Raw genomic sequence first — 25,527 nt, 5'->3', positions numbered from 1 at the left:
TATGACTCAGAGAAGGAGGATTTTTGAACAGGCGCTAAGGTTTTTTTAGTACCTTAATTACCTCCGTAAGCAGCCATTGCTGCAGCTGCAACTGCTGTGTAGATGAGCAGGCCAAATCAGCGGCCAATCCACAACTAACTAACTTCCCGTCCCTTTCACCTTACGTGGTATGTTAGGCTTCACATCTTTCCCGCCAAGCACCACCCGTCAACTCTCGAAAAAAAACCTCTCGTGTTTATGAACGTTTTCCTTTAGTTCTTAATAAAAAGAAGAAAACCATGCTTATCAGTGACAGGGCTACAGCTGTGGAGCCGTGTCTTGTCTGTGCTGACCTATTATTTACAATAACCACTATTCTGTTACGACAGGTAGTGAGGTGTTCAGTATTCTATGTCGTGCACAGGGCTTGTTTGTGAAAAAGTCATGTAAAGGGCCATTTTGAAATTTTACTTTGTTGTGTCTCTCTGCATCAGAAAGAAAGCTGTATGTCTCCCTAATAGAAATGTTGTTGTTGCTAAAAAACCTCAAAAGCCGTTCTTTTGGGACAAGTTTACTTAGGGTAATAAGGGTAAAACTTGCCATTGAATGCCTTGAGGGACTATCCCCAAGCAGGAACAGCTCGGTGTCGCTCTCCCACTCGTCATCCGAGCCGTCCCAGTATCTCCTGCGCTGACCTGAGGACTGGGACCGGGTGACGACCTTGGCCGACGTCAGGGTAGCATCCTTGGAGTCCGAATTCAAGTCTACAGGAGTGGACTGACGAACGTTCCCCGCCCTCTCATTTTTGTCCTGCAGGCCTCCCTTAGTTGGCACGGCCACTCGCTCTTCATCGTTGTCGTCATCCTCAAACAAAGAGGATTCAAAGTGGAGGAAACCATTAGCGAAGGGGCTGTTGCTATCGAGAGAGAAGGCTGGGCTAGGCGGGCCTGAGAAACAACCTTCTGCCTTTTTCTCTGACACGCCGGGATCGCTCCGATTGGCTGACGGTACGTCTCTACTTCTAGCTTGGACCACGGGTTGTTTTTGTCCAGCAGAAGAGTTACCAAAGCTCTCCCCCCTGCTTGTATTCTGTTTGCCAGAATAATCACTGCTAGTGCAATGAGCCCAGGAGTCCCTCTCCATCTCCTTCCCCCTCTCCTTCTTATTCATCCCCCACTCCCAGCTCCTCTCTGGTTCCCTCACCGGCAGGACCAGGTCAGGCTGGCTCACCATGGTGGTGAGATGCTGCAACCTCCTTAGGGGACTGTAGGAGGAGGAAGAAGAAGAGGAGGAGGAAGAAGAAGAAGAGGAGGAGGAGGAGGAGGAGTGGTCCCTTTGTGTGAACCCATAGACGGATGCATGCTTGAGGGAGGAGGCGGCAGCAGACATGGTAAGGCCGATCCTGTGGCCATGGTGTCTGGAGGAGCAGGAGTGGGCGGAGAGGTCACGGCCGGGGGTCAAAGGGCAGCTGGACTGATGAGTCTCCCTGCCAGGGCCTGCGTAAGGCCCACTCATGCTGGCATGGTTCCTCCCTGAAACATGAACAGAAAATTATCAGTGTACATTCTTCACACCAAAAAATCATAAACATCAAAGTTTGGACTTTAAACATAAACTGTGTATTTTTTTCTTACATCAAAGCTCATTATAATACGCCTGTAGGGCTTCCACCAATTACCAGTGGAACTCAGTTGTGATTTTGTTTTATAATATTTTTTATATATAATCCAACCATTATTTTCCTATAAGAAATTACACTTTAGCCATGTTTTTTGCATAGCGTGATTCTTACAATCTTTTTTTACATTCCTGCAGCTCATCTAAAGTTATCCCAGGCAGCTGGTAATGAGATATTTTTAAAAGTTACAAAGGAACAGCTCACACATCAAATCCGTAAAAACAACACAATCTGCCTTCATATGTCAAAATAAAACGTAAACACACTCACTGACGACGAACGGATCGACCTAACGTGACATTTTCGGAGAGAGATTCTGCGCAAACACCGCAACCTCGCTGTAAAGCCTTTTAGGACAATTATCGCGATATGATGAAAATGACATCAAGCACGATAAGGTCAGCAGCCTGTAAACTCACACGAATGCATACAGTATACAGACACAATAAAAACAGTGAGATTATCATAGCGCGTCATGTTAAAAATCAACCCGACGTTATCACGTCGGCGCTGTAACCACCAACTGAATTAAAATGGACCCGTTCGTGCGCGTGCGTGCATATAACGCGCGCGTGTGTGCGTGAATAGTGTGTGCAACTGCATGTGTGTGAGCTGTAGCTCTGAGTGTGTGTGTGTGTGTGTGTGTGTGTGTGTTGTGGCTTGCAGTGGGTCCATGACTGCACGAGACAGAAACACAAACGCCACATAACACGAGACGACGACACAAAACAACTTCACCTACACACACACAGACACACACACACACACACACACTTCCACAGGCTTCCGTCCGACAGATGCAGGCTATATGTGCATCAAACAACAGAATCACGCAGAAAACGCCAAATGACACGGGATCTGTCGCGAGAATCTTACCATTCCGGTGTCGGCCACCGCAAACATGACCCTCAACCCGTTCATTTTGGCGTTTAAATGTGCCAATTTCCAATTTTTTGAAAGCGGATGAGGAGAGTCCCAGCGGCAATACTACTAGGCCTGGATCCTGTGAAACGTACTCACTCACTCACTCCCCCCTCCACCTCCCTCCCTCCCTCCTCCTCCTCCCTCCTCCTCTCTACATGCGCTAAAGCCTGGTCCAGCGGCCCCTGAAATAGAAATTCAGGCGTGTTGTGCTCCTCCAGCGACACTCCCCCTTATTGCTTTGTGATAACTACAACTTTATAAATCGCCGTCTATGGATTTCTGCTCTGTTGAATGGCTATTTCCTGCCTGCAGACTCTGACTGCCCCTTGAAAGTCAGTCTCTCTCTGCTGTGCGCACTGCCAGTCGTCACCACCGCCTCCCTCCCCAACCGGTCCACAGCATGGAGCACAGAAGGGGCCGTAAATCTCCCTTCAAGGAAAGACAAAAAAACCAAAAACCAAATCTGAGCTGACAGCCTCCAGAAAACGCACCGGACGACCACACGACACCTCCAAAAAATCGCCCCGCCCCTCTCCTTAATTACAAGCACCAATTATTAACCTAAACCAGGCTGCCATCACCAATGCCATGTCACATGCCAAACTTGTGCCAACAACTGGCATCTTCTCCACCACCACCCCGACACGCACTTGGGCAGCACACATGCGCCTGGAGGATGAGACGAAAAAAGAAATAAATGAAGTAAATTCAAAAATGTCCACCAACACCACGTCTGAGAGGCAGTGAAATGGTGCAGCAGGCTACCCGGAAAAACAGATGGGTTTCCTTTGCTGAGACGAGTTGCTGTGTAGTCACTGGCTGCACACCCGGTCCCTTCAAAATGGAGTCCTCCAGCTTTAGAGGAGGAAAAAAAAACAGGCCACAAAGTGTTAATATATGCTCGATATAAAGTTCACCCAGCCACGGAGAAACTGAGCCTCAAAGCGCACCTTTCCTGAGCTCTGGAGGTGTTTCTGGAGGCTGTTTGAGTCTTGAATCACCCAATGCCACGACAGGAACATTTTCTTTACATGTTATGCCTCCCAAAGTCACTGTCTTATGAGCGTTTTCTGCCACGACAAGGAGGCACAGTTATCCTCTGGTGTGTGTGTGTGTGTGTGTGTGTGTGTGTCAAACGCACGTCTAACAGCAAAAACCACAACATTTAATGGCACTTTAAGCGTCGACTGTGCTGCTTTGGGTACTCGTTTTTTGTGCATATGAAGGGAAAACACACGGTCAGCTTTTCTTTTTTTTTCAGAAACGAAGGGGTGAAAGCTGAAAAACAACAGCAGCTCTCGGCCGGTGAGAGCTGATGAGCTGGGAAACACATCGAGATTTCTGCTTTGGTGGGTTTGATTTTATGGGTGAGGAAACGTCCAGATCTGTAGATTTAGAGACATGTGAGAGAGGACAAGCAGGGCGGGCAGGGGGGGGGGAGTTTCAGGTGTAAAAAATACCCCCCCACCACACACATACACTCCACTCTTGGCACCGGGAGGCGATATGGGAAAAGGCGTTCATGATCGACACGGCCGCCAAACAGCAAACCCTGCTCTCCTCTGGGAAACACTGGGGGGGATTTAATAACGAAGTGAGATAAAAGCTTGTTGAGCCCACAGAAAAAGACGAGCCTGCGCAGGACTGTTAATGTGCACATTTGTTACGTTTTCTGCAACCACACACGCTTCTCGGTGAATATCAGCTCCTCACTTTCCCCGCTGTTTCCTTTTTCAGCTCAGAAGGAAACACGGGAGGACTTGAGATGCGTTTTGTTTTGCAGCCTCGATCATAGCAGACACGGTGTGGCGAGAAAGAGAGACCTATAAAAGAGACAGACGGGAGAGAGAGAGACAGGCAGAGAGAACAGGGCCTGCTGCGGGGTTTGTGCGGCGCACAATAGCGCCGCGCACCGGCAGCGTTGCGCATCTCCCGGTGAGCCGACACCATTATTACCATTAACGTGGTTTCATTCTCAGCCGTGCGCCGGTTAGTCAGCGTTAAGTTTCCACTTCCCGGACTTTCCGCTGCGCCATCAAACCAGGTTTTGATCTGACAAGGCATGAAAGCTGCTTTATGAGTCTAACTGAGACATCTGTAAGTCCCCACAGAGATAAGAGATGCTCGACGCTGAAAAACTAAGGGCGATATATCAGTGAAGGAATGGTTGGATGAAATATCCAGAATTACCTCCTACATGTGCTGATAGACAGGCAAGATATGTACATTAAAATATGGGGCCCTTTTGTTATGGTAACGTGATGTGCTGAAGAGTTGCACCCTTAATATAATGTGATGTCTGAGGTATTGCTTAGTTCACATAGTATGATGTAGTATATACTTTATATAATTCTCTATCTCTGTTATATTCCCTTTGTGTAGTTTGCTGTGATATTTTGATGCGTGATGCATTTTGTATACTATGTATATATGCTTTTCCTTTTGAAAAAGCAAGAGATATAAGAAATGTGACACCACAGTAAAACAAAAATACACTTAACTTGTTAATAAATGATCAATGCACCTTTAAGTCTCATTAGTAATATCATAGTGACACCACAAGAGATGCAAACATACCGCAAAGTGAGTCTAAAAGAGTCTAAAATGTTATAAAATGCAAATAGGTCAGTGAGTTCATGTTTGAATAGAGGAGGAGGTTTTTAGACCTAGTTTAAACTAATACAGTCTAATACAACATAAATCCCACCTTCAGGAAGGTTATAATGTTTAGTTCTTCTTTAAACTGTTTTAGAGAGGTGTTGATTCAGATGTTTGATCATTGTGGAGGCTGCAGTGGTGGAAAGTAACTAAGTACGTTTACTCAAGTACTGTACTTAAGTGCAATTTTGAGGTACTTGTTACTTTACTTGACTATTTCCATTTTTTGCTACTTTATACTTCTACTCCACTACAATTCAGAGGGAAATATTGTACTGTTGTACTCCACTACATTTATTTGACACTTTAGTTACTTTGCAGATTCATATTAATAATACAAAATATAATCAACAAAAAATTATGATGTAATATTCTAGATTAAGATAAAATTGTATTGATCACCGGGGGGAATTCACAAGATACCCAGCAGATAAAGTATATAAAGTATATAAAATTAGCTCCACATTGACCAGCTTCAACATTAAAGTGCTTATAATCCAATAATATGATAAACATCATGGGCCATTCTGCAAAATGAGTACTTTTACTTTTGGTACATTTTGATGCCAATACTTTTGTACTTTTATTTAAGTAAAATTTTACTTGTAATAGAGTATTTCTACACTGTGGTATTGCTACTTTTACTTAAATAAAATATCTGAGTATATCTTCTACCTCCGACAGTTTCTGGTGCTGTTGAAATGTATTGCCTTATACCCAGAGATGTTTCTAATATTTTGTCCATCCCATTTATATGAATCGGGGTAGACTAAATATTGGAAACACCTCTCAGTATAATGCAATACGGCTCAACAGCACTGTAAACCACAGCCTCCAAAATAACCATAATGTTGAATAAACACCACTCTAAAACCCAAAAAACCCCCAAAACATTATAACCTTCATGAGGTCGGATTTATTGTTGCATTAGAGTGCATTAGTTTCAGCTGGGTGTACCTAATAAATGGGCAACTGAGTGTGTAGTCAGTGGTGGAAGAAATATTCAGATCCTTTATTTAAGTAAAATTAGAAATGCCTGAAAATACTCCATTACAAGTCCTGCATTTGAAAATGTTACTTAAAATACAAAAGTATTATCAGCAAAATAAAACGTATAAAAGTAAAAAGTGAAAGTACACATTATGCAGAAATGCTATATTATTAATCATATATTGGATATTATTACGTTATGTTGTAATTTGTCAGCGTGTGGCCAATTTTAGGTACTTGATACACTGCTGGGTAATAGTAAAGCTCGGCATCATATTTTATAAACTCTTCATATGTTTTGTATGTAAAATCTTAATCTGAAAGGTAATTAGTGTCAGATAAATATAGTACAATATTTCTCTCTGAAAGGTAGTGGAGTAGAAGTATAGAGTCAAAGGAAAATACTAAGGAAAGTACAAATACAGTGCTTAAGTAAATGTACTTAGTTACTTTCCACCCACTTACAACACACTGGTTGTAAGTTCTCAGTGGAGTATGATAATATTATAATTGAGAATAACTAGAATTGTCAGCATACACATAAAATATATAATATCCCCATATTTACTGTCTGTTCAGCTCATTCTTCGCCTGTGATTTCGCGTTTGGATCGTTCTCAGGTTTGTGTCAGAAGGTGGCCAACAGGTGGCAAAGGCCCTACCTGAAATCTGCCCGACCAGCCCAGATGTTAACCCCGAACCCTGAGTTCTTACTGGCTGCGGGCCATGTCAGAGGCCACTAAAGAGTCATTTCCCTTCTAAACTTCCCAGATGGTTTTATATAAATAACTGTTGTAACTGGGACCAAAAAGGTCAAATTATCAAACATTTCACAAAAAAGCTGTTCTTCTTTCCTACCCCCATTAAAAGAGAACTCAATTTAGCACTGCACTCCTATAACATTGTCAGACTCACGATGTTGTTTATAAAAAAGTAAAATAGATGCAGAAGAACCAGAGATATCATCTTTTTTATTCCACGTATTCTTTGTCAAAACCTGGCGCCTACATTACCCTCGAGCTGCTAGCCTGAAGCAGAGATGAGGAGCGGGCTACAGAGGTCTGTTAACCTCACTTCTTTCTAACTCCACAACCCCAGATTTTTTTCATTTTCAAACTTGTAGTCTTCAGCTCCAACCGACGCGACTCAAATGACAACACTTAAGGAACCACTATCGGAAATCGCTGGACTAAACTGCCGAACTGCATAAAAAGTAGTTCAAATTAGCTCCACCTCGACCAGCTACAACATTAAAATCCTACTTACACATTGATGAATCAGTATATATATATATCACTATGTCAATATATAGGGTGGCTGTGGCTTAGTGGTAGTGCGGATCGTCCACCAATCGGAAGGTTGTCAGTAGGGTTAGGGTTATATCAGTCACAGAGGCCATTTTTCTGTTGAGTGAGTAATCTAACTTCAGAGTAAGTAAAAGTTTTGAGGGACGGAAAGACCTACCTCAGCTGGTTCTCGCTGCCATTCTTGAGTTTCACTATGTAAAATATGTCTCACATGAAAAATAACATGAAATGATGAGTGATTTATGTTACTAAGGCTACACACAGCATTAATGACCATTCATGACGCATCTGTGTCGGTTCTTCCCCCTCTACACACTGAAAGGATCAGTGGTTTCTATTCTGGTAATATGATAAAGAAATAGTCGCAAACAGTTATCACAGCTTACCCAAGAATGATCTTTTGATTGGATGGTTTCTAGACCAACTTTTACTTCCTTTTATCTCACACAGCCTTTTGAAAACTGTAGTTCAAAGAACAGACTTTGAACCTGTATAATGTAAATATGATAGACTGTATAGTAAATATACATATGTAGGCTATTATATGGCTTCAGGGCTGGATACTTCGACTGCTCTATGAGGGATACTATTTCATAAACACTGCAGGAGGCTGGAAACATAATTTAATAATGCATGTATCTAATGGTAATGTAGATAATAGGTAATTGAGTCAAATACAGAGACATACTTAGCATCCGATTGGATTGGAATCCTAAATAGGTTTTTGTGGTTCCATAGTGTAGTGGTTATCACGTCTGCTTTACACGCAGAAGGTCCTGGGTTCAATCCCCAGTGGAACCACTGCCATTTGTGTTAGATTCAGTTTGTCACACAGAGTTCATGTACTGAAGCAATGTAGTTCAGCATCTGTGCAGACTAATGTACACATAGGCTACAGTGTGTAGAGGTTTGTATAAATAAACAGTGAGTCTTATGCTAAGATATAAATACAAATTGATAAGTACAAATTTACTGCAGCTTAAAGAAATAATTCAGGAAATACACTTTCTTGCTGAGAGTTAGATGAGAAGATTGATATCAGTCTCATACCTGTATGCTAAATATGAAGCTACAGCTAGCAGACAGTTAGCTTAGCCTAGCATAAAGACTGGAAACAGGGGCCTGGCTCTGTGCAAAAATAAAAAAAAGATTGCCTAGCAACACCTCTGAAACTCACTAATTAATGCTGTATCTTATTGGTTTAATCCATGCAAAAACTGAAGTGTAAAAATGACAAGTTCTCCAGGAAGTAACGGCTCCCGACCAAGAAATAGTGCAGAACATAAACCCTGTAAAACTACAACTTGTTGTTTTTACATTTTGGTTTTGTGTACCGAGATGCAACATGTTAATTAGTGAGCTTTAGAGGAGCTGGTAGGCAGATTTCTTTTACTTTTGAACAAAGCCAGGCTAGCTATTTCCCCCTGTTTTCAGTCTTCATGCTAAGCTAAGCTAACTTGCTGCTGGCTTTAGCTTCATACTTAGTTTACGCACATAAGAGTTTAACTGATCTTCTCATCTAACTCAAGAAAATTTAAAAAAATCAACCTGCATAAGAACATTATATTTGTACAACACTTTGTACGAAAGCCACATGAAAATCATATCAGGACCAATGTTCCTTTAAAGGAAAAGTTCAACATTTTGGCAAATTTGCTTTGTACTTGGTCTGTACGGTAAATCTGAAGGTACAGCCACTAGCCGGCTAACTTAGCTTAGCATAAAGATTGGAAACCTTTTGTGGTTCCATAGTGTAGTGGTTATCACGTCTGCTTTACACGCAGAAGGTCCTGGGTTCAATCCCCAGTGGAACCACTGCCATTTGTGTTGGTTTCTAGTTTGTCATTTCACAGAGTTCGAGTAATCAAAGCAAAGCAGCGAAGTGCAGAGTAATGTACACATAGGCTACAGTGTGTAGAGGTTTGTATAAATAACCATTAAGGGCTAGATATCAATATGCTAAGGTATGAACATTTAAGTATAAAATATAGGTGTAAGTACAAGTAATGCTAATCGTAAGATATTATATACAGAATAAACAGCTGCGGGTATGGTATGTATACACTACGAAACTGCCATTTGTGTTGGTTTCTAGTTTGTCGGCTGCTGGTGGTTAGCGTAAAGACATGAGAGAGGTGTCAATCTTCTCATCTAACTCTCGTGAGAAAGCGAATAAGCGTATTTCCCAAAATGTTGAGCTTTTCCTTTAATGTTTACATGTAAAAGTGTTTACTTCTACTCCACTACATTACAATTTTTACATAAAAAATATATTAAAACTTATAAAAGAAAATGCACTGTTAAAGATTAAACCAACCTTTTTGGCTTGTGACCCCTTACAAAAAAAACAGTGTCTACTTGGGGCTCCTTGTCACGTTTCAGATTAGGTAAAAATATCCAGTATTATACAAAAAAAACAAACATTAGAGAAAAGTCCAAACAATTAATGCAAATTTGTGTACCAGAACTTTATTTTTTCTTCCATTAATCATCTCAAGACCCCTCAGACCCCTATCTTGTGACCCTTTCAGGGGCCTGACTCCTAGGTTGGGAACCACTGCAGCAGTAAAATGCTGCTTACACACTGATGCATTAATTTCTTTTTATTTGTATATAATAATATGCAGATAATACTTGTGTACTTTTACTTTTTGAATGGCTAACTTTGACTTGTAATGGAGTAATTTTTTACACTGCTCTATTGCTGCTTTTACTTCCATAGGATCTTAGAACTTCTTCCACGACTGAAAGTATTTTGCTGATTTACAGTTAGTCGGTTGGGTTTGAAATTTTAGTGACAGTGATATTAGATGCAGGGAAGTGGCATGTTGTAAAACTAATAGTTATGTCCTCCTGCAGAATAAAATACATCTTCATACTAAACCCTTCTGTTATTTGACTAAAGCCCCACATTTTCTTCATCAATCTATAAAAATCCTTTGTAAAGACTTGTGATGGCCACTAGAGGGCAGCACAGCACCTGCTATGAGACCGAGGCTTGAGACAATAATGTGTTTACAACCTGACCAAAGCAAATATCTGACTGTCAGTGTGAGCTGGGGTATATATATATATATGCTTAAATGCACACAATCTTTCATCTGGGTTCATATAGTTTTATAAATGCATGAGAGATTAAAATGACTCAGTGGCTAAAGTGATTGAACAAAGTCCCGGCAGTGATAGCACCACTGGTATGAACTATTTTCAGTTTTGCACATCTTTTTTTCTAAATAAATCACTTTTAATATCAAGTGTGCATTTTGTGGTTCCATAGTGTAGTGGTTATCACGTCTGCTGTACACGCAGAAGGTCCTGGGTTCAATCCCCAGTGGAACCACTGCCATTTGTGTTGGTTTCTAATTTGGCGTCATTTCACAGAGTTCAAGTACTGAAGCAATGCAGTTCAGCATCTGTGCAGAGTAATGTACACGTTGGCTACAGTGTGTAGAGGTTTGTATAAATAAACAGTAAGCCACATGAAAATCATATCAGGACCAATGTTCCTTTAAAGGAAAAGTTCAACATTTTGGCAAATGTGCTTATTTGCTTTGTACTCTGTCTGTACAGTAAATCTGAAGGTACAGCCACTAGCTGGCTAACTTAGCTTAGCATAAAGATTGGAAACAGGAGGAAAAAGCTAGCCTGGCTCTGTCCAAAAGTAACAAAAAAATACAAATTTTAATATTATGCATGCATTTTGTGGTTCCATAGTGTAGTGGTTATCACGTCTGCTTTACACGCAGAAGGTCCTGGGTTCAATCCCCAGTGGAACCACTGCCATTTGTGTTGGTTTCTAGTTTGTCATTTCACAGAGTTCGAGTAATCAAAGCAAAGCAGCGAAGTGCAGAGTAATGTACACATAGGCTACAGTGTGTAGAGGTTTGTATAAATAAACATTAAGGGCTAGATATCAATATGCTAAGGTATGAACATTTAAGTATAAAATATAGGTGTAAGTACAAGTAATGCTAATCGTAAGATATTATATACAGAATAAACAGCTGCGGGTATGGTATGTATACACTACGAAATCGGGACAGTGGTATACAATGTATGGGTCTGTGAGAGTGTATAGTTAATCAATACTTGTATTGTACTTGTCTGGCTATTACAGTCTTTGTACCTTGTGACACATCCCTGTCCTCTGGTGAAACCTTTTCGGAAGACAAAAAGTGACGTTGACCAACCCATAAATGTGCAGACACGTTTATCCAGGATTAAACAAGTGAAGACATTTAGAAATACAGGTCAAAATAAACGTGTAGAAAAACTGAAGTATGTTATTTATTTGAGCATTTAGATGAATAAGTCATTTTTTGTCCTCCCAGTGAATCTAAAGCTAAAAAACACACACAATTTAGAGCCGTTACATGGTGTTTCTTTAGCTTGTTCAGTGCTTGTACGTTAAACTATGACACCGTTTGTACCTTGTATAAGTGGCATGTTCCTGTCCTTCCTGTAAGTTTAAGAAAAATAAACTTGTTCATCCCTCTCAACATTGGGAACATTGATTGAATGTAACTGGAGGTTCCACCACATTCAGCCTTACATTAAAAATAATTCGGCAAAATGAAATGATTAACAGTATTTACTCTCAGACTCTTTGAAGAGGTGAGGACTAGACAAAATGTCCTCACTTTTACTGTATAAATGCATAGTGGTCTTCATATAGCTGGTCCTCACAAGTGTAACAGTGTGCATGCACACTCACACACGCACTTGTGCTACTATATTTGTGAGAACATTGTATTGAATTACATTAATCTAACTTTTTAGCCATGCTAGTGGTATTGCTGTAGGGATGGCAATGTCAGCTACTTGGTTGGTCCATCACTTTGGTCCAGACTGAAATATCTCAACAGCTATTGGCTGGATTGCCATGAAACCTGGTACAGACATTCATGATCCCCAGAGGATGAATTGCACCATCATCAGGTAAAAATTTTAATTTGTCCAATACTTTGGTTTATGGCCATAATACCTGCAAAACTAATGACATTCCCATCAGCCTCAGCTGTACTTTGTGTTTAGCGCTAATTCATAATGTTAGCATGCTAAACTGAGATGATGACCATGGTAAACAGAAACATTTCTGTAATTTTCCGAAATGGACGATCCGACAAGTTACACTAAACTATTTGGAGTGGAGTGAAAAGCTGGCCATCATAGAGAGGGGGGAGACGTGATAATCGTTTAAATATGGGGATAATGGCGCCACACATTTTCAGACAGTTTCTCCTGGAAGGCATTCATAGTGTTGCACTTAGTCGTGTAAAGAATGGAAAAAGAGAGCTTGAGAGTAAAGTTCAAACCCTGGCTCCTTTATCACCGCAGCACTCCAGGACAATCCGACATTCATAAAGTTACAGAAATGTTCGGACACAGCGATGTCGGAAAGTTGTGTGGGGAGGGGAGGGTGTTTCTGAAGCTATTCAACCATCAGACAAGCAGTTCTGAAGAAGCATACTGGCGCCTTTAGTCTTGTTTGCCTTTATTGGACAGTTTGACAGCGTAGGGATTAATGGGGAGAAAGAATGAGGGATGACATAAAGCAAAGGTCCCCTGCTGGAAACAAATCGGGAATGTTGTGGATATGTGAGTCTTAACCACCAGGCTTCCAACTATGACCCTAAAACAGACTGCCTTATGGGTGTTGGGTTTTTGTTTTTTAAAAATATCCTCACTTTACTAAAATGTGGTCACTGCCAAGGTCTAAAACTCTACTCAGACTGGTCCTCAAAAAGCTACTGGATTAGAGATGTGGGAGGAAGCATTCACACCACACACTGATGAAGTTTTAGTCGACTGTCTGTCACACGAGAGAGCATCCCGGAGGCCCACGCTCGCCTCCTCTCCCGGAAATGTGGTGTGTGTATATGTGTGTGTGTGTGTCTTCCTGTTGTTTTAGATTCCACTTCACTCCCCCACTGCTGCCAATCCACGACCTCTGACCCCTGCTGAACCCAGCTGTCAGCTGTCCTGGCCTGAATGGGACAACTCTCTCTCTCTCTATCAACTTTTTTTCTTTGTGTCTCAGTTTTATTCCTCTTCTCGCCGTAACTTCTGTTACACTGAAGTTATTTCTCTTGTTTAGAATAATGATAATGAGAAGTAGTCAAGCTTGCAAGGGCGTAATTTCCACTGGGGATGGGATGAGGGGGGCGTGTCCTCCTCAATTTTCAAAATCGTAAAATAGTTTCAGGCAGTGGTGGAAATCGTAGAAAAGGTTTCAGTCGTAGTCATCTGGACACTGTTTTCAGAATCAAGACGTTTCGGCTCCCATCCGGAAGTCATTCAGTGGTGGAAAGTAACTAAGTACATTTACTCAAGTACTGTACTGAATTTTGAGGTACTTTGCTTGAGTATTTCCATTTTATGCTACTTTCTACTTTGGCTCCACTACATTTATTTGACAGTTTAAGACTAAGATTAAGATTTCACATAAAAAACATATGATGGGCTTATAAAATATAACATTGATAAAGATTAAACCACTGGTTCCCAACCTTCTGGACCTGTGACCTCTTAGAAAAAATCAGTGTCTGGTATAGACATGTGAAACATGACAAAGGGCCCCCTTTAATCATGTTTGACCCCACAGATTTGTCTTGTGACCCTTTGGAGGGGCCAGACCCCTAGATTGGAAACCACTGGACTAAACTACCTAACTGTATATAAAGTAGTTAAAACTAGCTCCACCTCGACCAGCTACAACAATGAAATGCTGCTTACACATTGATGCATCAGTATTAACAATCTATTAATATCCTATATAATATCAGTGACAGGGAACACTTTTCTGCATAAGTACTGTTACATTGTAAATACATGTTGTTGTAATTATTTCTGTACTTTTACAATTAATTTTGAATGCAGGACATTTACTTGTAATGGAGTATTTTTACATTGTGGTATTGCTATTTTTACTTAAGTAATGGTTCTGGTTACTTCTTCCATCTCTCTGAATGTTGTTCTTTTACAGCTGCCAGAATCCAGATGAGAGAAGATCTGAGCTGAATATTAAATATATACTGTATATCTAAGTCGTCTTCAGTTAGAGTGCACTCAGAGCAATAAGCTTAACAAGCAGCAGGCTGGTGAGCTGAGTAACGTGCCCTGGCTTTTGTCTCTCAGGATACATACAGGCTGCCTTATCTTAAGGTTGTTGGGGCTATAACCTGAAAGGAGAACCTGAAGACATTCCCCAGGGCTGAAAAAGGCACTGGCAACTTTGTTTTTTTCCGATAATACTTTTATTATATTACACTTCATATTCTCCTAAAAAGACCAAAGCACAGAGCTCTTTGTAGTAAACATGCAAATACGTTTTAGGATAAGATAAGATGACATGAAAAAGTGTCATGAAATAAGGAGCAGACACTGCCTGGTGTCATGTCAAATTTGGAACCCCCCCAAAATGTGTTTGCTATTGGCAGTGCATCTCTAAAATCCAGTGTTTGTGGGCTGTTTTTGTATTAATTTATATTTTTAACAATAACACAAAGGACAGGATCCCTATTTATTGTTTACAGAAAATATTTTAACATGCATCTGCATTGTATGTATGTATGGCTCTATGTTCTATGTGTGGCTGATATAATTACTACTATTACTATAACTTTTTATGAATCAACACCAGCCAAAATCAACAAATCAATGGAAATCTACCAGTAAAATGCCAGGATATAAATAAGTCTTTCTGCCTGTTATTATTTTACACATACTATAATTTCCTTGTGCAGAACTAAAACAGCAACACACAGCACGGACGAAACGAGGACACGCCACCAGAGGAAACACATTTTTAGGGGTTACAAGCAGCCAGAAATCTCAGCACCTGGACTTAAGTCACTGCTGACCAACAACCCCAGATGCTGACTCATCTTATCACCATGGAGACATATATCAGGCCTTAAAGGTCATCACCCTGCACGTCCATCAAATGATCCACAGCGACGTTTCACAGGCTCTCTAAGAACCACATGGAGCTGCTCTCCTGCTGGACATGTTGACAGACTCGTGGCAATGAGCCTCAACCGATCGCCCCAACACAACACTTCCCCACGTGGACTCAAACTGCAGTGACCAGAGGAGCCGCTCTCTGCTGTCCGACAAAACACTTCGGGGCGGTAGTGGACGCACAATTCAGTGGCAAAATGGCGGGTTTGTGACCGAGACTAAGCACGCACCACATTTGGTTGAAAACAGCTGAACCTCTTCAGATTCTTACACAGCGTTGTTCTCATCCAATTCAACAACATCTCAAGTGATTCATTCCTGTTTCACTTGTTTTCTCTTTGTTGGCTGAGTAATCTACAGAGCCCCCTAAAGGTCATGGTGTGAATTTTTTTGAGGACTACTTTTACATTCGCTTGCAATATGATTTGCGTTACCTCGCAATACTTTTCTTCTTCCATTCCTTCAGAGCCATGTCTATTTCCGCTCAGCTGCTCCCAGCACAACGCGACAGTATATCAGCTCATTGAACTTTACTTCGAACTGAGCGTTAATATGCTGATATAGTACTGCTGCTCAATAGGCATGCATGGTTATGGAATTAGTGAAAGTAAACTGAAACGAATTCTTAGATCAAGAGGTCTCTTCAGAAGAAAGCAGGATGCTGTCGGTTTAATTCGTGAACACTTAGTACTGTATCTGTACTGTACTGGACCCCAGAGGAGTTTCACTGAGGAAAAGGAGATGTCTCCAGAGGTGGAATTACAGATGTGCAGTTGAATCTACCTCATAAAGCTAATGTGCTGTATTTATATGAGTCAAAAAAGCAACAAACAGAGTCTGTGCTTCTGTCACAGAAAGAGCAGACAGCATTGAGACACTTGCAGAGATACATCAGGAATGCAGACCAACAAAGTTGGAAAGCTTTTCGCGTTTTTGCAGAGGGTCCTCTGTTCTTTGCAATAAACAAATTAAAGTACCCTTCAGTGCTGAAACAGGTTTTGGTAGAAGGCCTGTTGCTATACGTGTAGAGCAATGCGTTTGATAATTTTCTATCTGATACTGATGACTTCTTTGCATATATAATTTAAGGTGAGGTGTCCATAAACAATGCTAAATGCATTAACTTGAGAGTCTCCACATTACTTTCCATTACAAATAGACATATGGCTCAGAAGGAATGGAAGAAGAAAAGTATTGCAAGGTAATGCAAAACATAATGCGAGGGAATGCAAAAGTAGTCCTCAAAAAATTCTCGCCATAACCTTTAGGAGGCTCCGTAGTAATCCCCCATCTGGCGTGGATGACCTTTAACTGAAAACACTTGTAGCAAGTTGCACACGCACCAAATTGGGTTTGGTTTGACATGTATCTCGTATCAGCTAATCAAGTTTTTTCTTTTTAAAACCAGAGTTACACTGAACTTCACAACAACAAGAGTGAAGAATAAATACAAACAAATGAGAATAAATAAATCAAACTATACAAAAAAATGTATCTCAATAATGAGAGAGGCTGCATAGATCTAGATCTGAACAGGATTAAAGGTAAAATGATGTGTTTTAAGAAGTGAAATTTTACTTATTTAGCCTTTTGCACATACACAAAGCATAATGACTTACATGAAATGAACTATAAGGTGTAATCACATCAGAAAATATATTTCATTCCAATATATTATGTATTTTTTATGTTATCATGTTTCAAATGATTATAACACAAAGTATGTATGTAAAAGACATTTAAGTCTGTTTCTTAGAATATTATTTCAGTTACAGACTATTTAAAGACCTTTAGACCATTCAACCTTTTTAGAAAAAGTAACAAGCAAATTAAATTTTTAAATATGTGCACTCTGAGTGTTTTGGGATGAAGTCAATCAGTCTTGTAGCAGCAGATCCTCTCCACACAGGGGAGGTAACAGCTTCTCTTTAGGAAGAAACCAAATACACAGACATGGTGGCTTGTCACTTCAATTTCATATGTTTTGTCCTTTTTTGTGCCTTGTTTATATATTCTCAGAAAAATACGAGGATAAAGTGACTCCAAGACAAAAACAGCAAAAGTCAGGAGCAGCTGATGACTCGCTGAGATGTTTTGAAATCTTACACTAAATATCCTCTCTACTCTCATCAAAACTCATTACCTCTCCTCATATACATAATCCTCATTAATCCTCCTTGTACTCATGAACAACGTGTGAAAAAAGAAAAGAAAAAAAACACTCTTTGAAATGAGAGTCTGCTTCACTCCAGCTTTGGTGCCTCCAGACAAAAATATCTCAGGATACCATTAAAATTCAATTCAATTATGCCTTTCTCTCTTTTGGTCTTATTAGACATCACACACACACACACACACACACACACACACACACACTTATGTAAAAACTGAATGAAAGGAGGAGGAAGTCCTGAGGGCTTTGAAAGCATGATTGGGAGAAAGCTCTTGTGCTGGTGAGAAAGGATAAGGTGAATAACAGGCTCTGGTAGCCGGCAGCCAGCACAAAGTGGAGTGGAGAGCTCCATTCTCTCTGCCAGAGAGGGAGACCCCTCATGGGGGGTGGGTGAGGGCCCAGAGGGCCCTCGGCAGCCCGGGACCCTTGCTTAATGAGAAATTCCTGGGGATTTAGAGGGGCGCAGAGGTCTTCATTTTCTCACTGCGCCCACGGCCCCCGGTAGCCGGGTGGTGAGGGTTCTCTTTCAGCCCTGAAACGTCCCCAGAGGAAGGGAGAGTCCCCCCATTCAACAAGAGCAGGGGCCCGCCTGCCTGCTGGATTATGTATATGAGATGTGGGTTGTAGGATCACAACCTGCCACCTTCTGCACACTGCAAAAAATGTCAAGACATTTAAAGCTGCACCTGCCTTCACAAAGGGGGGCTTCAGCAGGGAGGAGCGCCCCATCCCCAATAATTAAGATGCTGCACATTCACACTGATGAGTGTCAGGCAGGAACATCAGTCAGAAAATGTCTCCACATGGGAACGATAGAGAAAAACACAATTCATGTGCCAACATTTAGATTCTCATGGCCAACATCATTAAAATATGTAAACAGTATTTAAAATTAGAATCAACTTTTAAGATTTTTGACTCTGGTTGTTAGTAACTCTCAATATACTTACACACACAGCACTGAGAACTAATGTACAGGAAGATATAAATATAGACACACATCTAAACAAACAACAAAGCTAACAAACATACACAAATGATACTTGGACACAAAATGAAAATACAACAGTATATCTTTAATTTTAAATGTTAAAACACATCAAGCAAAAGACATTTTAACAACATCAACAACAACAAAAGTATAAATGTAAACTTTCCTCACAACTTTCTCCACTTTTGCATGCTGCTTGGATGTTTGTCCGAAGTGTGTGGCTCCACTTTGTGTCAGCTGGCAATTAAAGTGATAATGATGGTAACAGCAACTTAAACAAAACACTTATATTTTCAACTTTATCACCAGACAAAATGTTGAATTCATACAATTCTGAAAACCCCCAGATTATACTCGATGACGACTTTTGTCAACGTTCAAAAATTACTTTTTAAAATGGTTTATCCAACATATCCCTGCATGGCAGATACAGTATGGTTAAGTTTATAGGGAAACACTGTGGTCACGGTTAAAAAAAGCTGCTCTACACATCCAGTCCAAATGGTGAGCTGCAGCATCATCAAATATGAACATAAATCCTGGGAGACTGGGCTGGTATTTCTTTTAAAGCCACATTTCAGTTATCATATCATCCCACCAAGTGGACACAAAACTAGACTCTATTACTCTCTATTACTATTGTCTTCTCTCATCTCTGGTTTTAAGCATCACAGACACATCACAGGTTAATGATTCTGAAGCAGAGAATTCACTGTTCAGAATTACAAAATGAATTTTGAGTACTTGGATGAGATTCAACAACAAGTCAATATCTTACAAGCAAAATAATACCAAGATTATTTTGTTTGTAAGACGTTTACTTAGCTCAAATCATAATTGTACTTCAAGATACAACCTCTTGTTTCAACAAAATATTTAAAATAATCTGCACTTGAAGGCTAGTGACAGGGTACAGTAGGCAGCAAGCTGGGAGCTCGGCTGAAATCCTGACTAAAACATTGAGAAAATACAAAGATATCTGTTGCAACTTTGTGCAACTGAATTTCTGAGATGGGAAAAGCAACATGGGACTTGCTTCAAGCTAATGCTAGCCACAAAGCTACACACGCCTCTGGAGATATCAGGATCCCCTGACCCTGGCAGACATGGAGAAGCTATTGCTGGGCAAGGAAGAGAGAATCATCTCCAAACGTTGGAAACATTGCTTAATGATTTACAAGCCAGACTAATTAAACTGGAATCCATGTGTTGCTCTAACCAGAGAAAATTAAGACGGATGATTGGGAAAACATGTCGAAGGCAGTAAATCACTTCAGCACACTGACAGACCTTTAGCTCTTTTAGTGGAATGTAGAACTTATCAAGTGAACGTTTTCTTTCCAGTCCACTCTCCTCTGGCTGCAGGGGAGTGGAGGCAGATTTTACCCTTGTGGGAGTTAATTCTCCAAATGTCTAATTAGAAGAATGAACGGGGTGTTGAGGGGCCGCTGGGATTCAGCTGCCCTTGTCAGAGCCTCCCAGCACCAGGCCTTTGGACCTGCTGAGATGCTCTTACAGCTGGCCCCTCGGCTGAGCTTCAGAGCTGGAGGGCCGGGGCGTCGGACATTGTGTTGAGAGAGCTCTTGCTGAGGATCGACTCGGCTGCTGACACAAACAAACCCCAGTTGGCTATTTGACGGCTTCACAGGTAGAGAGATGGCGTCCTCTCTCCGGGAGTCGACTCCTCAGGAAGCCAGTATTCATGACGAAGCATTAGGAAAGCGGTGCAGCTCAGAGGAACGCTGCCCCATTTATGTCTGCATTCACATCTTTGGTGTTTCACTGACAATCATGTCCACGGTGACTAACAGTGGGTTTCAGCCTGGACTGACCTGTGCCGAGACAAAACATGGAGCAGATGTCTGCCTGCAGAGCTACTTTGCAGTGATTTTACTTTTAGATTGTCAGTATTATAAGCATCTAGCAGTGGAAAAACCACAAGTGCTCAGACGTAAAATTGCTTGAAAATAGGCTACAAAGCAGTCAGTGAAGCATGAGCTTTTTGTTTTAGTTAGATTTTTGGTTGTGAACGGATAATTCCAGTTTATTACAAGTTAGATATTCAGAATTAAAGAGTAACTACAGCAGTAGTAAACTAATATTTATGACTCATCTCACAAAGAATAAAGCAATAATTTGTCAACAATTAACCACATGTGCAGGTAAAAGTATTTACCTCAAAAAATCAAGCTCACTGTGCTACCCAATAGATGAAACAAGAAGAAGGAGTTAAGTGGAAGCAGTTGTGGACGATTGTACTAATACACATCATCAGTGAAAAAGAAAAAGCTCAGTATAAAAGCAGATTGGTAAAATCGTGGCTGCAAATAACTTTGTAAGATCATGATCCTCTCGAATGTCACAGAGTGGGATCAGGTTTTGGGCAGAAGAGTTGATCTGTAAATTAAATCCGACGGTTTTAGTAACTGCCGTTTTCCATTCATTATTGATCAATTTTTAATGCTTTTTTTTTAAATTCTTACTTAAGAACTGCTGCTCTGAACTGAGAACTCTGGGTCTAAGCTAATTTAGCCTGGCTAGGTAACATAGCTTTCACAGGCCACGGACTTATACTTTACTTTAGTATTTCCATTTTCTGCTACTTTATACTTCTACTTGATAACTTTAGTTACAGATTCAGATTCTGATTAATAATACAAAATATAATCAACAAAAAAACTATGATGTATTATAGGTTAAGATAAGACTTTACTGACCCCTCTCGGGGGTAATATGATGTACACATTAATGCATCAACAATTATAATATAATATAATACTGCATAACGAGTACTTTCTCTTAAACTTTTAAAGCATGACTTTTACTTGTAACAGAGTATTTCCACAAGTGGTATTATTATTTTTACTTAAGTAAAAGATCTGAGTACTTCTTCCACCACTGTTTGAGACCCACACACACACACACACACACACACACACACAGAGCCTGCTTGGCTTTGAGCTGGGCTGTGTTGGTCAGTGCCATTTCAGAGCCAAACAACCCTCCTTTTTAAACCCAAAGCACAGCCGGAGGCTTTGGCAGAAAAAATGATCTCCAGTTGGGCGCTCAGCATGAGCAGTGGACTCTCTGTGGACATGGCCGCAGAATAGCTTGGGATCATTATGCATCTATTCTGGTGAAAGAAAACTAGGCTTTTACTTAACTGTTAAGTACAGAAATGGCTGCACTTCACCTTCATCTTACTACTGTTTGAATTAAACCTTATAAGAGTCGTAGGATTTAGAAAATGTAGTTTTACTTTCCAAAAGAATTATGAAATGTGTTTAAATTGGTATTTCTAGATAGAATCATAATAGTAATGTATTTTTCAGTTCCAATTTCATGACACAAAACACAAAAAATCACTGGGTTAAAAATTGATCCAATTTGGGTCACAATACTGGGCTAACTTCACCCAGTACAACTTGTTTTGACCCAGCATTAGATACAACGAGCTCAAGTTTTACCTTAAAACTGTCACAAATGTACTGTTATTTGTACAAAAGAATGTTCCTATGAAATTCAAAACTGCAAAGGATACATGTATATTATATATATATTATTAACTGTTTGCAACCATACCATATTTTAGTTCAGGTAAATAACCCAACAGTAATAAACAACACTAACACTGGGTCAAAAAAAAAAGTTTTCGTAGGTGGTTTTTACCCATGGGTTTGTACAGGTTAATTGATGTTTGAAGTTTGTCATTTCAACAAAAATTACACCAATTGCAGCTGCAAAACTGTACATTATTGTTTCCTCACAAAAGGGGGGCTTAATCAGGACTACTTTTGTCAGGAGAGAAGATGATGAAAATAAAGTCAGTGCCCAGTTCCACAACTTGGTTGTGCAGTTACAGTTGTTAAGCCCCTGAACGAGGTTCAGGTGAAAAACATATATTATGGTGTTGGTTGGTATGGTTATATGGTGTTTTATGTGAAGCTAAAAAACTAATTTCTGTCAAAACAAAAACACTGAACTCTATGAAGAACAGTTTTAAAAGGTTAATTACAAGAGAAATCAGCCTAACATGACACAAGAATTTGGTTGAGTCTTGAGAGAAATTGTGCATCACTGTCAATCTCTGGATGTCTGAATGTGAAGCTGAACAACAACCACCATGTTTTATTTCTGTTCTGTTGACACAGTGACCAACAAATACAGGCTTTAAATCTGCATCCCCCTGAACACACCGCTTGGAGATCCTTGAGGCCCAAATCCAGAACACACAAGAGAAAATGAGAAAAGTACTGCTTCCTCCCTCCGGCTAAACATCCGAGAGCTGCTTGTCCGCTATTTTAGCCCAAGTGTAAAGAAGTTGTCTTTGCAGGAGAAATGTCCAGCTAATTGGTTTGTTAAGACGAGAGAGGGTGTGAGGGGAGAGACAGGGAGAGAAATTTACCCTTTCTTTCAGTCCAGACAGGTTAAATGTGCAGTTAGGCCTGGACAATGGAGCCGTCCTTTCTCATGCAAAGATGAGGTATATGGAGCGAGCCGTGTTTTGTGGCCGGTGTTCAGACTTCAATTGAGAGGCACCAAAGCGTGACGGTATCCCCTCCCCTCCCATGCCTCCTACTTTCCCTCCTTTTCTCGTTCCCTGCCCTCCTTCCATCCTTCTCATCCACCTTCCCTCCATCCTTCCACCTCTCCTTTCATTGCAGCCCAGTAGCCCCAAGAATTACATTCACATTCAACGATTCTGCACCTCATGATTTAGCAAGGTGGAGAGTAAAGGTGTGGAGGTCGGGGTGGTGGATTGAAGTTTGCGACCTTTATTAACCATGACCTTGCCCTAACCTTTACCATACCGTAGTTGTCATGCATAGATATTGCAGAAATTGTTTAATTGTTGGCTTTGGGCAAGTTTCCATCCAAATGTAAAGCAAATTTTAATAGAATTTCCAGAAAAGTGGCAAAAGAAATTACGAATGAATGTAAGTTTCCATCCACAACTGTTATGTGAATATTAGAAGTTGGGTCATAGAGATAAACAGTTGGTGGCACTAATTGTCCAGTCCGTTGCGGATGTGAAAATATGATGGAAATATGACACTTATGCTTGTTCTGTGTATTAATTTGAGGAAGGTTACAGTCTTTTCATTGGTCCACACAGGTGTGATGTTTTCATGTGCCCCTTTTTGTCTCTTCAGTGGATGTTTAAGCCACATGTTTCTTGTACGTCATTATTTATTCACTAAATCTGTTTTCATTGTGATTTGTCGCAGCCAAGAGTAAAAAACTTTTTTTTGCCATATTTTGACTTAAAAAAAATTCTTTAGGCATTTCCAATCAGGTTTTTTTTATGCGTAAATCCAAAATTAGCATAAAAAAGGATGGAAATGTGCTTTTTTTTGCAGAATCTGCCAATAACAGCATGTAAACATTGCAATGGCAATAGAGTTGTTCATATTTTACCTGGATGTTTGGCAGAAGCTAAATAAAGTTAGTTTTATCTGCAGATTAGTGTTTATTCTGCAACCTGCACTTTAATTCTACACGATTCCCAAGAAGATGAGAATTTTAATTTTAAGACATCTTGGTCATCTTTTTTTCCAAACAAATCCCAGTGACGCAGATCAGAATCAAAAACCTTTCTGGCAACGAATGACAATATACTTTTATGAAGCCCTAATTGATTCCTATTGGTGGCTGTTTCACTTCTTATAACTGGAGCTGCTACAGTCCATCTCAAACCAGAACAACAGAGATAGGACAGTGATAAGACAGGGAGGGGTTGTGGAAAGAAAGAAAAGAGAGAAGGGGAGAGTAGAAAGTTTGGGGGTGGTAGCGGAGGGGATATTGGGTGGTGTAGGGGGTTTGTCATACAAAGACTGAAGCCGTGAAATGGTGCTTGTAAAAGCCCGGCGCTGGTCGGCTCATTGAGTTGTCAATCTGCCCGGCAGGTCCCCTGTATGATGAGACCTGTCAGAGAGCCACAGAGAGAGACCAGGAGGGGTGGGGATGACCTAATGCTAAATCACCTCCCTCCCTTTTCTCCTCTGAGGGGTTTAAGTGACACACCCACCGGCCCACAATACGACCCCCTGTGGCGCCATGGCAGCAGACGGACTGGACCAATCAAGACACTGGACACAGGCTTATTGGTCAGCGGGGAAGACTAAACACTGGAAAACACTCAAGAAATACAGGTGGTAGAGAAAATAATATCAACAACTCATAGAAAAGGAAAATCATACAGGTGCTACACCATACCAGGTTGATTACCAACTAATACCATTTGTCAGTTGTACAAGAGGTCTCGTAGTCAGCATGATGAGGTTTCAAAGTAACGTGAGTCAACTGACAGAGCTTCAAAGAGGCCAAAAGATCTTGTCAAAAACAGCAAAATGACTGATCATGTCAAGGGGAATCTGCATGTCACAACTTTCCCTGAAGTCTGTAATGTAGCAGATGAAAGTATTTGTTGTTATCAGGATTTAGGGTGGCCAGGGAGTTATATTAACTTTCAGTGTTTTTATCCTGTCATGCCTCAATTTTATGCAGCTTATTTGTGTTATATGTTATCTCTAGTTAATTTTATTTTTTTTCAGTCTTTGCATGTCCTGGTTCCAGGTTGGATTGAGTCTGTGTCTTTTGTTCTGTTTCTTTTTTGTTTTGTGAATATTTGGACAAGTGTCTTAAGTTTATGTTGTTTATAACAGAATCAAATCAAACACTCATCAACACAGAAGATTTGCACAAATGAATTGCAGACACAAGATCAAAATAACCAACCTATGACAGACATAAACATGCAGGGGGTTGACATGGAATCTAATATGACTCCACGTAGTATCAGAGTTTGTAATAGTAATTTAGTTACATCATGGCTTTTGTCATGCTTTTTCTTGCACTGTTTACAT

The 25,527-nt window shown here is 40.5% G+C and overlaps 1 protein-coding gene and 4 non-coding genes across 10 annotated transcripts in view; 4 read left to right on the top strand and 1 right to left on the bottom strand.

Moving 5' to 3' along the window:
• nsd1b (nuclear receptor binding SET domain protein 1b) overlaps positions 1-3,672 on the bottom strand; it is a 32,512-nt gene extending 28,840 nt beyond the window's left edge. For 2 of the 6 annotated variants that reach the window (XM_044221661.1, XM_044221662.1), the window contains exons 1-2: positions 1,772-1,814; positions 580-1,511 (exon numbers count right to left, since the gene is read on the bottom strand). In XM_044221661.1, the coding sequence (XP_044077596.1) occupies positions 580-1,511; positions 1,772-1,799 (960 nt within the window). In that variant the 5' untranslated portion in view covers positions 1,800-1,814. Of the gene's footprint in view, positions 1-579; positions 1,512-1,771; positions 1,815-1,927; positions 2,511-2,533; positions 3,323-3,346; positions 3,437-3,531 lie in introns of those variants that run through there. The other 4 variants (XM_044221665.1, XM_044221667.1, XM_044221663.1 and 1 more) reach the window with 4 other exon arrangements.
• A 4,591-nt stretch (positions 3,673-8,263) lies between these two features.
• Positions 8,264-8,336, top strand: trnav-uac. The gene has a single exon. It is a non-coding gene; the product is annotated as a tRNA-Val (tRNA).
• A 941-nt stretch (positions 8,337-9,277) lies between these two features.
• trnav-uac lies at positions 9,278-9,350 on the top strand. Its single transcript has one exon. It is a non-coding gene; the product is annotated as a tRNA-Val (tRNA).
• Positions 9,351-10,802: 1,452 nt separating this feature from the next.
• Positions 10,803-10,875, top strand: trnav-uac. Its single transcript has one exon. It is a non-coding gene; the product is annotated as a tRNA-Val (tRNA).
• A 364-nt stretch (positions 10,876-11,239) lies between these two features.
• trnav-uac lies at positions 11,240-11,312 on the top strand. Its single transcript has one exon. It is a non-coding gene; the product is annotated as a tRNA-Val (tRNA).
• The last annotated feature ends 14,215 nt before the right edge of the window (positions 11,313-25,527 follow it).

This window comes from Siniperca chuatsi, linkage group LG14 (assembly GCF_020085105.1).
Source record: "Siniperca chuatsi isolate FFG_IHB_CAS linkage group LG14, ASM2008510v1, whole genome shotgun sequence".
In the NCBI taxonomy this organism is placed as follows: Eukaryota; Metazoa; Chordata; class Actinopteri; order Centrarchiformes; family Sinipercidae; genus Siniperca; species Siniperca chuatsi.
The sequence above is the reverse complement of the archived record's forward strand: the minus strand, read 5'-3'. Positions and strand labels throughout refer to the sequence as shown.